Here is a 14,915-nt window from a genome sequence, read left to right on the forward strand (position 1 = left end):
AGGCTTGAAAATAGCAAAAAGCATAAGAAAATTAGTGCAGCCTCTTCTCTGTTGGAAAGGTGGAATCAGGCCCTCTGCTCACACAACCTGGCAAAGTGTCACAGCCACCCAGGCTGGACCCCCCAGCCAAGGAGCTGCCTCCCATTAATATGCAGAAGGTTCTGACTTCACTTACATGATCACTGCCAATCTTATAACTATAAGAATCCTTTTTTAGAAACGACTGATTCACTTCAGCTGACAGGTTATGTATGATTAATAAGCAACATAAGAAAACAATGTTTAATAGTTTAATGCCTTTAAGTACAACGCAAAATTATTTAATTGTACAAATTAAAAATGCTCAAAAGTCTTTGTAATCATACATTTCTAAAATTTAAATTGTATTACTTTGATAATTTGATGTCTAATGCTGAAACATACTGAACACCTCTTAAAAGTTTTGTGCTTGACTTCAACTTCTGAATAATTAGCAGTAGACTTTGAGGACAGCTTCATATTCCACAAGCATGGAGACAGAATTTGTAAAACAGTAATGTTATGAAACAAGCTCATTTAAAGAATGAACTCTACTGAAAACCAAATTATCAATAAAAAATCCAAACATTAGAGTAAAAGCCTGAATCCTTAGATGCACAAGGCTAAATCCTAAAATTTACCTAGACAATATTTAGTATTACATAAGTAATAAAAGTAATAAATTGGGCAAAACTGTAATACTTCCTCTAAAGTATGCTGAGATTACAGTGTGCAAATTGAGTTTGAAATTAACTCAATTGACAACAATCTGGTTATTTTTATTGCATTTAGGCTTCTAGTTTTGTTTACTTGTTTTGCTCCAAAATTCTAGATAAAAATCAAGTTCATTTCCAAAGGACTCTTTTTCTAACTCTGGGGAACAGGACATTTAATATGTGATGAACACCAAGCATCTGCATTCTACTCACAAAATACAAAATAAGCTGAATACAACAGTTAAGCATTTGCTGATACAGTTCAAATAGTGCCAGTGTAAAAGTATTTTTACACAAGCACCTCACAAAATATTTAACATTAAAGTCTAAACATCCCTCTAACTCAAATATGTTTGTGATGTTCCCAAAGGGTTAATATTGTCTTATTTCATTTCTTACATGTAGTAATTTAGCTCTGAACAAAAGCAGCTCCCCGCTGGTTACCTTGGCTAAAGGAAACACAATGAACTGGTAAAAACCAGTTTTATCTCACTGCTGTTGCCTAGGGCTACAGACAAAATGAAGTAAAAAAATTCACATGCAGAGTATTAGGTGCTTATGAAAGATCCAGCAGCGCTGTTGCCTAGTGATTCAGTGAGGAATCAGCACAGGCCAATGAGGTGTTCGGGTACTGAATAACATCCCCGATGGCTGCTTTACATCTCCTGCAATTCTGTCATACACCCCCATGATTTCCCAGTGGTGAGAATCACTTTCAAGGGAACCTGTCAGAATAAAAAAAACAATAAACATTTAAACAAACAAACACATCACAAATAGCAAGATTACTATTTTTGCTTTTCCCTTTGGATGTTGATACTGCTCTAGATTACATACCTATCCATCATGCAATGTTCTTCATTTCTATTAATACTCAATCATTGCAACAATTTTGATTAAAATACCTTAACAATTAAGACTAACCTTTAGTTTTGAAATTGCAAATACATGTTACTGAATTGCAAGGAATATGCTAACGCAAAACTCATCTGATCATGCTTTTCAAAAGAGCTACAAAATCATCATGATGATTTTGATGTTTATCATCAGCAACTTTGTCAGTAATGCATAAAGATACTATGGGTTTTTTTTTTTACCACCTACTTTTCAAATTCTGGGGTATTTTTATTGTTGCTTTGGTTTAATTTCAGTTTGTTTTGCAGTTCCTGGTGCTCTGGTACACAGTAAATTTGCTGACATGAAAGCTGCCTCATTAGCAAGGACTGTTTTGGAAAAAAAGCTACTTCAAAGATAAAGCATTCTTTACCTCAAAGAGGAAAAAGAGCTCTCTCCCCATTAAGACTGTATGTGTGCTCTACTTTAGTGACATTTTGTCTCCATATTAAAAAATAATATTCATATTAACAGAGCACATAACACATATTTAGTTAAAGTAAGTCTGCTGAAGGAAAGCAGGAGCATTTCACAAAAACCTTTTCATCTTCAGCATCTCTAACCCTTAAAGACATATTCTTACTGTATAGAAGGGTAAACAACATGAATAAAAATACAGACTTCTTTTTAAAAGATCACTCCCAATTTCTTCTCTGAGATCAAGCTGTTGGTATGTTATGTTATCTATCTGGCCTTTGTCATTGATCTCTTTGTATGCTTCAGAGGAAGATGAAGTATCTTCATGATGCACGTAGTCTAGCGTGCTGTAGGAGTAAAAGTATGTCAGGACTCCTACAGTAATTTGCTCGGGAAAAGAAGACCAAACAAGGGTAATGAAATGTATCTCTCCAAATACTTCTCTTGCCTACTAAAAAGTCCTGATCTTTGAGCCGCCTATTGTCCAGGAATGTTTCCTTTCACCTATTAAAACATAGTTGGGGGTTTAATTTAAACAGAGAATTATTGTTCTGATAGGAATGGCATACTGAATCCATTTGCTAATGCATCGGGATGAATTTGTCAGTGTGTGACAGTAAAACACCTTAGACAGAGAGGAATAAGACTGTTTGTCCCATTTTGTCCACAGGACATTGAAACCTTCTGCCAGCTAATGGTTAGTCTGAAACATGTAACACGAAAATTATAGTCTGCACATGTAATTTTGAACATTCTCAGTAAGCATGTAAACATTTGTCTTTCTTAGAAACCTATTAAAGTGTTCATATTTATTTCATGGCCATGATTTCCTCAGGCAAAGTATGCACATTGTTGCCTGTCAAAAAGCTACCAAAAAGTCTTCTAAGGAAGAACTATACTGTTGCTATTAGATTTATATGTCACCAATATTACCATATTTATTTTTATGAACTTTATAGCAGTGTGAGTGTAAATACATGCTTTTAATTACAATTAAAAATATTTAAATGTAGTATAGCTTGAAATTAAAGGTAATTAAAATATTTATGTGTAGTATACCTTGAAAAACACTCTTGCTTCTCTTTTTCTTTTGAGGAATTTGTAACAAAAGAAGCTAGGCAAACACAGGTGTACAATGTAATCAACCTATAGAAATGCAGTTTGTAAAGCTTGGGAGTGTTTTCTATCAAGCAACAAAAGCTGAGCAGTAGGCAAGGGTGAAGGGTACCAGTAGAGAGAGAAATATAATTATTTTATAAAATAATTACAATTAGGTTCAATACATAGAGAGATAAAATAGCTATTTACTCAGCTATTTACTCAGTTTTTACAGATGTTGGTCTGATAGATGATCCCCTCTACTTTGACCAGTGACCAAGGATTTCGTCTGCTTTGTCTGTTAGGCACCCACATGGAAATGTTAAATAGACCCCTTTTCTAAGTGAAAATTACTGAAGAAAGATCTTTTGCAATATTTTTTCAACAGTAACAAATGCCTGGCACATCTAGAAAGCCTATTAAAGGGACATATTTTTCACTGTACCACACCCAACAAAATTTCACGGTAATGAATGAAATAGATTTTGAAATTACCATACTGCATTGCTAAGACAATCTCACTTTCCAAAAGGAAGGCTGACTTTCTTTCAGTTATTTTCCCTTAGAATTGTTATAGTAATTTTAAAAAGCAATTACCCACAAATATGAAAATGAAACAAATGAAGTGGAAGGCAAAATAGTTTTTGCTAGATTCTTGATATGATGACGATAATATACAAGGCTAAGCATGCCTGAGACAGTAATGGAAATTCAAAATTATCCCTACCTTTAGTGGCACTTCCAAGGCTGTTGTTTGCTGCAGGGACTCCATTGTTCTTTTTACCAGTGCTGTAAGGTTAATTTGAAAACCTACAGCTTTATTTTCCATGTTAGCATTGTTATGTACATATATATAAAAAAATCACATGCTTTATATTTTCCTATATAGTACTTGCATTTCTGTGTAAAAAAAAAATTACCATTTACAAATTTGTCAGATTATTTTTAAGTTATATTTTATCTCTTATGGAAGCTTCAATTTCTTATTTTAAACTGAATTTTACAGTAAAATTTGCAGAATTATTTAACTTCTATATCCCATATATAAATAAGTACAGCATTAATATATTTCATACAGAGTACATACAGCATGTATGAGTGCTGAATTTCTCAGCTTTTAAGTTCAGTACTCATAACTATATGTTTGGTTACATTTTATACGTTTTAATTTTTTTGTGTGGCCATAAAACTCAACTAAAAAGAAAAGAAAAAGCTAGGGAAAAAAACCACTAGAAGTCTGAACTTTTTAAAATATCTTTTTCTTCAAAGTAAAAAGATCAGAGCCAAAGTTTAAAAAAATCTTCCCTGTGGGATAGTGGAGCTCTCAAGCATCTAAACAATTAAACTTCAGTATAATTCATGTAACTTAACAACTCATCATGCCATAACACTATGCTCACTATTACTGTGCAAATGCATCTGTAATTATTCCAAATCAATCACTTGGGATCAGATTTGTCATCACTGGTCCTGCTAATTAGTGTTTTGCTTGACAAAGATTGCTGCTGCGACACATATTGTTCTAATAAAAATCAAAGAGAGATTGAGTGGATAAACAGTTTTTTTTAAAAAAAGTAATTTTTGGCTAGTGAAAGTGAAATAGGAATACCAGGCGGCCCCAGAACACAAGATATGGAGCAACCTCCACTGCTCTGACAGGATGGATGACTAAATAGTGGATGTGGTCATGTGCCTCACAGAAGTGAGGGACAGCAGGGAATGGGATACGAGGTGCTGGAGCGAAACCCACGTGATTACTGAGAAGCTTCCTTTGAAGTTATCCCCTGATGCACATCATGGCTCTTTGGCAGCTGAGGTTAGAGGCAAAGGAGCAACAAGAACTCTAAGAAGCTGTGTATGGTTGTTGCTCTGGCTGCTGCCAAAACCTCTCCTAATGATGCCAGCAATGAAGAGCAGCATGTAATGTTTGGTGTCACATGGGTGACACTGAGGATGGCTTGCTAATAATGATGAGGATAACCAGCTTCTGCCTGAACAGAAGTGCAGGGCTCAGGCCGTGTTGGCTCACTCAGACTTGCGTGCTAATGAGCTGTCATGAGCTTTTCCATCAAGTCCAAATTATGCAGTAACTCAAAGGATCAGCAGCTCAAATGCCAGAGCTGAGGAAACCAAGACATTTGTTGACACATCTGTGTACAGTTACACCTATATATTTGCTTCATGTTAGATTTGAGGTAGTTCATGGTCCAGTGTAGGACACAGCATCATTTCTGGAGTGCAGAAACAAACATTGCAACCGCAGATTGTGAAGGGAGAAGTGCTGGCCTAAATAATTACCCATTTGAAATCCAGTCCAAGTCAACATGGCTATTAATAGAAGAGTGTTGGACTGAGAAGTCCACTCTGAATTTCAACAAGCTGTCAGCTCCAGGAGGTCAGCAACACAACAGATGCTGGGGCACCCCAGCCAGGTGGGATGCCTTCAGAAGGCTAAGTGGGTGGCCATTAAGTCCTGGATAAACATTTTTTCCATCAGTAAGCTCCCTAACAGGCTGCATGAGAAGTGCAGAACCCAGGTGTTATCCTCTCATAGCCTGCATATGCACTGAGTTAGACCAGTTTCCCCCTAGTTCTCTAGACCTCTGAAGCTGACTACTTCTCTCCCATTTAACTGTTATCCCCAAAAGGGGATTCATGATGGCAGCAATGATTGCAACAGCTTTCTCTGTTGGTTGACAGACTTTTCGCTCTAAGGCATCTGGCACAGTCAGAATTCTGCTGCATTCTTAACTGCTCTTAATTTTAAAAAGCACAGATTAAAATGGCCACATCAGTGAACAAACCCAATGGTTCCTCATTCACTTTGACAACCATTAAAAACCTCTCCACGGGTTTGCTCCATTTTCTTCATTCCTTTTTTCTGTGTCAGTTTGGCTCCCTGTTCTCTTTCTCATGTCACACTGACTTCTTCTCAACCCAGAGTTTAGTGGGTGGCATAGTAAAGCCATTCATTTCAAGCAATCTGAGTTGTTGTGCCTGCATTTCAGCCTTCTGAAATCACACCTTTGCAAATATACAAAAGATGTACCTACATCTACTTTACCACAGATTTTGAATGAAATAATAAGTATATAATAAAAGAAATATCAAGAAAAGGCAGCTGGATTGCCATTCATGTTCAGTCGTCTGCTACAACAGTAAACAGGGAAGAAGGAAGCATTTAAACTAAATTACAGTCTTTGCACAAAAATAAATAGGTACAGTGGCTGAATACATTTAGACTGGAAATTTAAAGTTCTAGATTTTAGAGAGATGAAATTCTGGAATAGTCCCTAGTGGGAGTAATTTTTCATATGGAGATGAAAATTTATAAAGGAGACCATATGGCATGGGGGTATGTAATCGCAGGATAGGTCCCCTTTAGTCCTATGTACATAATATCTTAATCTCATGCTACTTTCTCAAATCTCCTTGAAACTCTCCTCTTTCTCAAAGCTCAAAATAAACAACCAGACATACACAACTCTGTCTTCTTTATCTCATATACATTTTAGAGTGTGGTCACTAAAAAATGAACTGCAGCGTTTAAATAGATGTCTCTACCACTTTTAATTTTTTGTTTCTTTTCTAAGATTTAGATTAGAGGCTTTGGGAATAATAATTATTTCTGTTCAGTAGAGAATCTAGTATATCTGGGGCACATAAATTATTAATTTTAAAATGTTCCTTTACAGTCAGCCATATACTGCAATGGCATCTGTAAAATGCTGCTCTCCCAATCCTTGTAATTTATCTCTCAAAACCTGGAGTCAGCAATTAGGAAAGTTGTTGATTATACTCATTCTGAAATGCTTTGTAAGTGCTAAGTATGCACACTAAAATATTATGTATAAAAAAAACCAGTGACAGCAAAGTTAAAAGATTATAAGGGAACTGAAATTTTAATGTATGTCTTAATGTATATTAGATTTTCTTGATACTGGCCAGGATAAACATGGTTATTGAAAGTGCTGTGAATAGGAACAAAGGAAAGACACGCATGCCTGCTGTGGAACAAAAGCTTATTTGTCCCTACCGAACTGGAGACATTTTTCAAGCGCACTCACCTATGAAATTATGATTCCAGAAACATGTCAAAGCTGGCCAGACATATGATCTATGGAACAGGGATTTTTGCACATTGAAAGCTATCTGGAGGCATCTTTAGTTTATGCACCAGTGTTTTTCAAGTCAGAAAAAGGCAGCTCAGAGGACAGAAAATGTCACTAACTTGTGATGACCAGTTCATTCTTTTGTTCTTCTGTTACTTGAGTCCCCTTTTGAACATATGCACATTTTTATGCAGCTGCCTCAGTGCACATTAAGTGGGAAATTGTAGCAAAATAAAATGAAATTTCATGGAATTTGTGTACAAGCCAAAAATTTGTACTGGCAGATGATTAAAAAAACCTAAGATACTGTTCTTTAGGTAGTAAGATTCTGAATTTATAGAACAGCAAAATAAATAGGCTTAGTTTATCTTTTTTTTTTTTCCTTAAACTGGTCCTTCTGGTGTTCTTAGAGTAAGTATTTCAGCTGAAATATTTTATACCTGGTAAAATATTAGAAGAATTGTTTAAAACTCTATGTTTTACATGTACAAAATATAAGAACAGATGCAGAAAACCTTTCATTCTATCAATAATGTATGAGTTCTAAAAAAACCATCTTTAAAAATTACTCTAATGCACTGTGATATTGAACACAAAGTACTGAAATACATATATTTCTACAAAAAGATGTTACTTCAAAGTATCAAGTGTCTTTCATTTAATTATCACTAATGGATGCAATTAAGCAGGCAGAAAGACATGGAAGAATCCACGGTAATCACCACTGGCAAAGTTCACCTTTCAAATCCACCAGGTATTTATAGAACACACATCAGAAGACAGATTTTACAGCTGTAACTAGAGGTATCTCTTTACTTTAAAAAAAAAATTGTTCTGCATTTCTTCACCCCAAAGTGTATTTCCCCCTTTGACCAGTAATGTATTCAGAATAATCCAAGGGCAAAGAGGCATTTCAAGCACAGCATGGAGTGGCAGTGCCAGAAAGAGTCCCCACAAAATGAAAAACTGGGTTCTGCAGTTCCTGAATACTCTTCCAGAGTCCCTAGACAGACTCACTGTCTGATCTGGGGACAGTCTGTCTACCTGATTACACAGACTTCAGAATTAGAGATGCTGAGGCTTCTCAGATCCAAGAGCCCAGTTTTTGGCATTCCCAAAATATCATCTGCCTTTCTGCTTCCTGGGCTGCTGGAGAACTCAGGATGTGAGGAAGCCAGACAGGCAAGCTGGCTAGAAACCAGGCAGATTATTGACGGTAAAGCTGAGAGTCTTCTGCCCAAACCAAAAGAGTTTCTGCCAAATGTTTTGATTTGAACATCCCAAGCACCCTCTAATAGGAAATTAGGATTGTAAAAAGCTCTTTTGCTGTCATGTTCTTGCCCTAACCAGAGAACTGAGGGAAATAATATGCCATATCTTTGCTGAAAATTACACAATTCACAGTAGTAGGTGCTTCATTGTATTTTGAACTGTGTCAAAGCTTGGACACAGTTATAAATAAATGATGTTTTGCCTTGTCCATTCAGAGTGAACCATATGCATACTATAAAACTGTGGGTGACATTCTGTTGGAAAAAGGTATTCTTGCAAAATATAGATAACACCTAACTTGTTACATGCAGTGCTTTGTGCAGAAGCAGATATTAGAGAAAAAGAACACCTTATTGCATACCTCTTGTTTATCAGATTTAAAAGATTCAAAATCATCTGTGCGTTATTAGATGCACTATAAACTGGATTTCTGTATACTGAAAAGTACTGACAATTCTTACTGGGGCCTATGAAGTCCTAACCACAACTAAAGAAAGCACCAGTATTACAATTCCTTGTGGCAGTTCTCAGCTCCCATTCACGAGAGTCTTAGAAGCAAATAGACATTTTAATTTTGTATAACAATACAAAGGAGACACTTCTATGAGGGAAATGCTGCTGAGAAGGCTTATGTTCTGCACTATGATCTAATGAAATAATACTATTTACCTATATGTTCTCCATTTATAAATCTTAAAAATATTTAAAGATTTCATATCCATTCTGCAAATAAGAAAACAGAGACATATATTTGTAGTTGCTTTCTTGGAAAAGTAGATCAGAAGCATGACTGGAATCAGAATGCAAACACACTGAATAGTAGGCCAGTGCTTCTTGGATCACACTAAATGCAGGAGAATAACACAGCACTGAACTGTAGTCCATTAAAGCCCTCAAACACTGCCCTTTAGCTTTAAGTCCACGTCTTTCCCTTTACTGAGCTTTGTGACTGTACAACTGAGATTTCTCTCTGGATCATTAAACTCCTGGCTGGAAACTGCAAGTCAGCAGATTCTGTAATTTAAAGTTTCTGAATGGACAAAAGCTCATTAGATATGTAAAGACAAAGCTGACAGCTAAAGAATACTGGCAAATAAAAGTAAGAAGAGTAAGGGTGAAAGAACTTTGGGTAAAGAGATGAAAACCATATTTTGACTTTCAAAGCACTAAAGTGAATTAGGAGCAGGCATCCTAGTGACACTTTTTTGGTTTAAATTCTTATACCTAATCTGTTACCTCAGTTAGCAGCTCCTGAAATAATGGAAAAGATTAGGAGAAAAGAGTGTTCCTATTTAGTTTCATCTGAAAGGAATCTAGGTCAACTGCTCTCTGCTCTGTGATGTGAACCAAAACGGTTCACACCACAGACTGGGACAACAGGCAGATCTGCTTCAGCATGTACTTCTGACTGGAAGTTGGATGCTAGTGCGGATGCACTCTTTCTCTGCCTATTCAGATCAAGCAAAATCCTCATTAATGACATTGGAGAAGAGCCAGCTTTGGACCCTTTTAAGACAACTGGGATTAGTTTTTTTACCAGTACTAGCACTATTCACAAAACACAGTCAGGGAGGTTGGAAGGAACCTTTGGAGGTTACCTGGTCCAGTCCATCTTTCATAGGGGCTACGTAGGGTTGGTTGCCCAGGAGTGTGTCCAGAAGGTCTCTGAACACATCCAAGGATGGAGAGTCCACAGCCTCTCAGGGCAACCTTTGCCTGTGCTCAGTCAACCTCACAGTAAAACACCGTTTCCTCATCTTCAAAGGGGCCCTTCTGTGTTTCAGTTTGTGGCCACTGGCTCTGGTCCTGTCACTGGGCACCACTGGAAAGAGCCTGGTTCCCTCCTCTATGCCCCTCCCTTCAGATATGGATATACTTTAATAAGATCCCATGAGCCTTCTCTTTTCCAGGCTGAACTGCCCCAGCTCTCCCAGCCTGTCTTCATTGGAGAAATGCTCCAGACCCTTCATCATCTTTGTGACCCTTCGTTGTACTTTCTCCAGTCTGTCCCTGCCTTGTACTGGGGAGCTCAGACCCCAGTGACGAATAAAGAGGAAGGAAATGAACAAATCACGAGATGAAGAAGGAAATTAATGTCTTACGTTGGCCTTTTGTGTTAAGAATAAGACATTCTTCTGTTCTGACATAAGTGAGTATATCTGAAAGTTCCTGTAATGCAGAATTTTCTTTTTTTCTTTGCCTCTTAGGGCAAAGTAGAGACAAATCAAAAAATCAATCTTCAATCAGCAGAATGAAACAAACTCCCACGTTGAACACTCAAGCTTGGCAGCCTACGTTAAGTGCAATGACAATTTCCAAGGTATCTCACACCTCTAGAACTGCCCGGGTCCATTTTCTAAAGGTCATCTTAGCAACTTCAATTACAGGGTGATAACTCTGAAGCACGACAAGGAATTTACAGATGTGTTTGTTCTGCACGCTGCAGCTGCACCTGGAGAAACATGAACTGGTTGCTGTGTGGTGTGCACTCCAGTCTTGAGTGTTTGAACCAGACTTGGTGTTTTCAGAAAAAAGCCCCCCAGTCATCACGTTTCTGTAGTGGGATAATGTATTACTGGTGTCCATACAATAAAGCTTTTTCTGTTATACTTGAAAAGTATTGATTTTTCCTGAATTTGCTACAGATTCATACTAGCAATACAGGTCAGAATTCGACCCAATGAGGGAAGAATCTCTGATTTTCTAGATGTATAAGCAACCATGAATAATTTTCATCTTTTGGGTATAATATTAGCTCTATACTTAATGCAAATTGATGCAAAATAAGATAATAAAAATTGTTCTATGATCTCTTACAGATTTCTTACAATATGCTACACTTTCTAATTCTGAAAGTATGTCCCTTTTAGACATTGCCTTTTCTGAGTAGATACTGCAAACTCAAATAAATTGTATGGTGTTTTTTTAATTTAAATCAGATTTGAACTCCTCTAAATAGAGGTCAAATGTTAATATATTAACCTAATTCATTACAATGCCTCTAATATATTGAATTGAAATATTTCCCAGGTAGTTTGTTTAGATTAGGTGGAGGTTTAATGTTCTCATTTTGAACTAATACTAATACAAGAGGGATCAATGATGAAATGAGACTAATATAGCAAATTGCACTGTTCAAATGAACACAGCACAGGAAGGTGAAAATTAATTTTTTATTAGATGCTTAGGTTATAATGAAAGATATTTCTTGTATGGTTCATTTAAAACATTTGTGACATTATGCTAATTGTTTCAGCCAAACATGTTGTTGAGCTTCAAACAAGACCAAAGTTTGTGAATAAACATTTGGTGCCTACAGGAATAAATCCACTACTTATTGGAGAAGAGACCAAACAGCCTCCTATGTGGCCTCTCTTGTGAACTAAATTTGTACCAGATGCTGAGATAAACTCTGGCTTAGGAAATAATGTCTGGAAGTAAGCCAGACAAGAGGATAAAAATGTAGGCTGGAACTTTTCCTAACCTTAACCTTGAGAGTGCCATCATAATGATTTCTTAATATTAAAAAAAAGCAGTAAACTAACTTGGAAATTACAGTACATTACATGGTTACATTAAGAATTTCATATTTCTTTATGTAACAGGGTCCAATCTAAAGTATTTAGGAAGTTACTTTCCAAACCATACTTTTTTAAGCTGGTCTATTTCCTTCTAAAACCCTTTAAAACCTTGGAGAAAATATTATTATTTAGTTTTACAGGATTCACACACCGGATGATGGAATGTTGATAAGAAAACTAAATACAAATAAGCATGGTGATGAATTCCAGATGATAAGTATATCACGTTTTATCTACATAAGAGCCAGGGGTGGAAAACATTCGGAAAAATTTGCTTGGTATATATTTTCCTAATTGTGAGAATCCATGTGCTGCTTCTTGCTACATTAGCTCTTTATTCTCTGAGAAATCACAGGATATAGGGAGTAAAAATGAGGTGGGAAGGAAAGAGTAAGATAGATTGTATTTACCTGAAAATTCCTGGATTTGAGAATCTTCTACTTCAAACAACAATTCATCATGGATCTGGGCAATTAACCTGAAAAATTTCAGAGACTTTAGATAACATATGCAAAAAATTCTTTCCATTCTTATCATCAACTACTTGTCACACACACAGTGATAAGTTAAAGTGAAAATAAACACCCAAAGAAAATTAAAATATTGTGAATGGATTTAAAAGAATTGCCAGTCCACATATTCTGCAAACATAAAGGCCATGGTTGTAAACCCAGACTGTGCTTGCTAACTTATAAAAGTCATACAGGGATTTGATGACGTGACAAGGTATTACTTAAAACCAATGTAATTTGCAGAAAAATGCAAGAAATTATGGAGACAGGTTATGGTTTGTTAACATACCTTGGTTTTTTCAAGTTGAGCTGGAATAAATGTAGTTGCAAATGGGTGATTTTACTAATGAAAATGTGGTCAAAATTAAAAGTATTTGGCTCACTGATATACCAATATTAACTCCTAGCTGTTCAGTGACTTGAGTCCTTTCCAGGAAATAATGTTTTCACTTATGTGCAAAGTGGGTTTCCTCATGCTGACAAACAAGGGGGTTGAAGAATGAAACTGCAGGCACATACACACAACCTGATCCAGTGCCTGTGCCATCAGGACAGTCACCTTCCTAAGGACAGAGTGTACAGTTGAAAGCAGAAACCCCATGAAAGCTCAGCAGCTACAAGTGCCTGAGCTCTTCAGGTGGAGCTGTTTTGTAAGGAAATGTAACTGCTGCTTTGTTTTTCTCTTTGTCTGCCATATTGATAGGTCTCTTGCATATGCACTGTGACTTATTTGTAGAGTGCTTACAGGAGTAGCACCCTAAATTGTTGGTTTGAACGCAAATGAACTTTCACAATGGCAATGATAAATGTATTTGATTGAATTAAGTCCACAGCAGAATAGATGCAATATAGCACATATAATCCCTGAGTGTAGTAGTAGTAAAAATACAGTATACCTGATTAGGCTTTATTTCTATTAGATCTATTTTATTACTTCTTTAAGTACTGTAGCTGGGAGTGTAAGTCATAAAACTGAAACATCCATTTCCAAATTTCTTTGCAATTAGTATATAACATAAGAAAGACCTGCACCTGTTAGAGCAGCTCCAGAGGAGGCTATGAAGGTGCTCAGAAGGCTGGAGCACCTTCCCATGGGGACAGGCTGAGACAGTTGGGGTTGTTCAGCCTGGAGGAGAAAAGGCTCCAAGGAGACCTTACAGAACTTTCCAGTACCTAAAGGGGCTACAAGAGAGATGCAGAGGGATTTTGCCAAGGGCCTGGAGAGACAGGACAAGGGTAACAGCTTCAAAATGACAGAGGGTAGGGTTATAGATTGGATATAAAGAAGAAATTCTTCTTTATGAGCATGGCGAGGCACTGGAGAACAGTTGCCCAGAGAAGTTATGGATGCCTCATCCCTGGAAGTGTTCAAGGCCAGGTTGGATGGGGCTCTGAGCAACTTGGTCGTGTGGAAGGTGGCCCTGTCCATGGCAGGGGGTATGGAACTAAGTGGTCCTTTCCAATCCAAACCAAACCATTCTGTGATCCCATGATTTAAATTAAATGTCCATTGTAGACTTTTCTTAATACCTAGCAGTTATTCAAGTAAATACTTCTTTACAAATGGCTGAAACATCAATATGGTTACTAGTAATAACTTTTCACAGTTTCTTAAGATAGTTTCACGCTGCCTTAAATTACAATGTGACATTGACTAACAGTGTGGTGAGCTCTAATAATAGCTCTTAAATTATTAGTCACTTACAACACAGTCAGAAGCAGAGGGAAACAGATTAACATATTTCTAATAGGAAATTGGGACACAGGATACAAAAAAGAAATAGATGAAAAGACCAGGATCATCTGTAGCAAGAGAATACAGTTACATGAAAAGTTATAATTTCTAATGCAAGTAAATTAATTAAAGCAAGAGTGTCCTCATAATCACTGAAATGACATGTAAAAGATATAAATCAGAACAGTGAATATTAAAGATGAATAAACTGTGAATCAATGGAATAAGTGAAAATAATTGCATTGATTAAACCAGTGCAATAAGAACATGATAGACTGGTTATTGTATGTACCAGAGTAGTGTCTCATGCCTTCAGTCAGGATAAGAGCACCATATATTCTGAATACTTAGTAAGGAAAAGTCCTTTCTTAGAAGAATTTACAATATACATAAAAATTTCATCATAAATTTATCAGAACTTAGGAATGGAGGAAAAGGATTTTCAAAACAACTCAGCAAAGTTTCTACTGATCACCTCATCTCTAAAGGAAAAACCGCATTCAGGAGGAGCAAGGTTGGACCAAAATTAAGTGTTACCTTCATGCGTGCCCAAAAACCTG

The 14,915-nt window shown here is 36.6% G+C and overlaps 1 protein-coding gene across 1 annotated transcript in view; it reads right to left on the reverse strand.

The window, feature by feature from the left end:
* Positions 1 to 1,072: 1,072 nt before the first annotated feature.
* The window catches only part of POLN (DNA polymerase nu), a 93,590-nt gene continuing 79,747 nt past the window's right edge, over positions 1,073 to 14,915 (reverse strand). The window contains exons 23-25 of the mRNA XM_008920939.3: positions 12,519 to 12,586; positions 3,871 to 3,932; positions 1,073 to 1,459 (exon numbers count right to left, since the gene is read on the reverse strand). Coding sequence (XP_008919187.2) covers positions 1,391 to 1,459; positions 3,871 to 3,932; positions 12,519 to 12,586 — 199 coding nt within the window. The 3' untranslated portion in view covers positions 1,073 to 1,390. The remainder of the gene's footprint in view (positions 1,460 to 3,870; positions 3,933 to 12,518; positions 12,587 to 14,915) is intronic.

Source organism: Manacus vitellinus, unplaced genomic scaffold (assembly GCF_001715985.3).
Source record: "Manacus vitellinus isolate BGI_N305 unplaced genomic scaffold, ASM171598v3 scaffold_0_pilon, whole genome shotgun sequence".
Classification (NCBI taxonomy): Eukaryota; Metazoa; Chordata; class Aves; order Passeriformes; family Pipridae; genus Manacus; species Manacus vitellinus.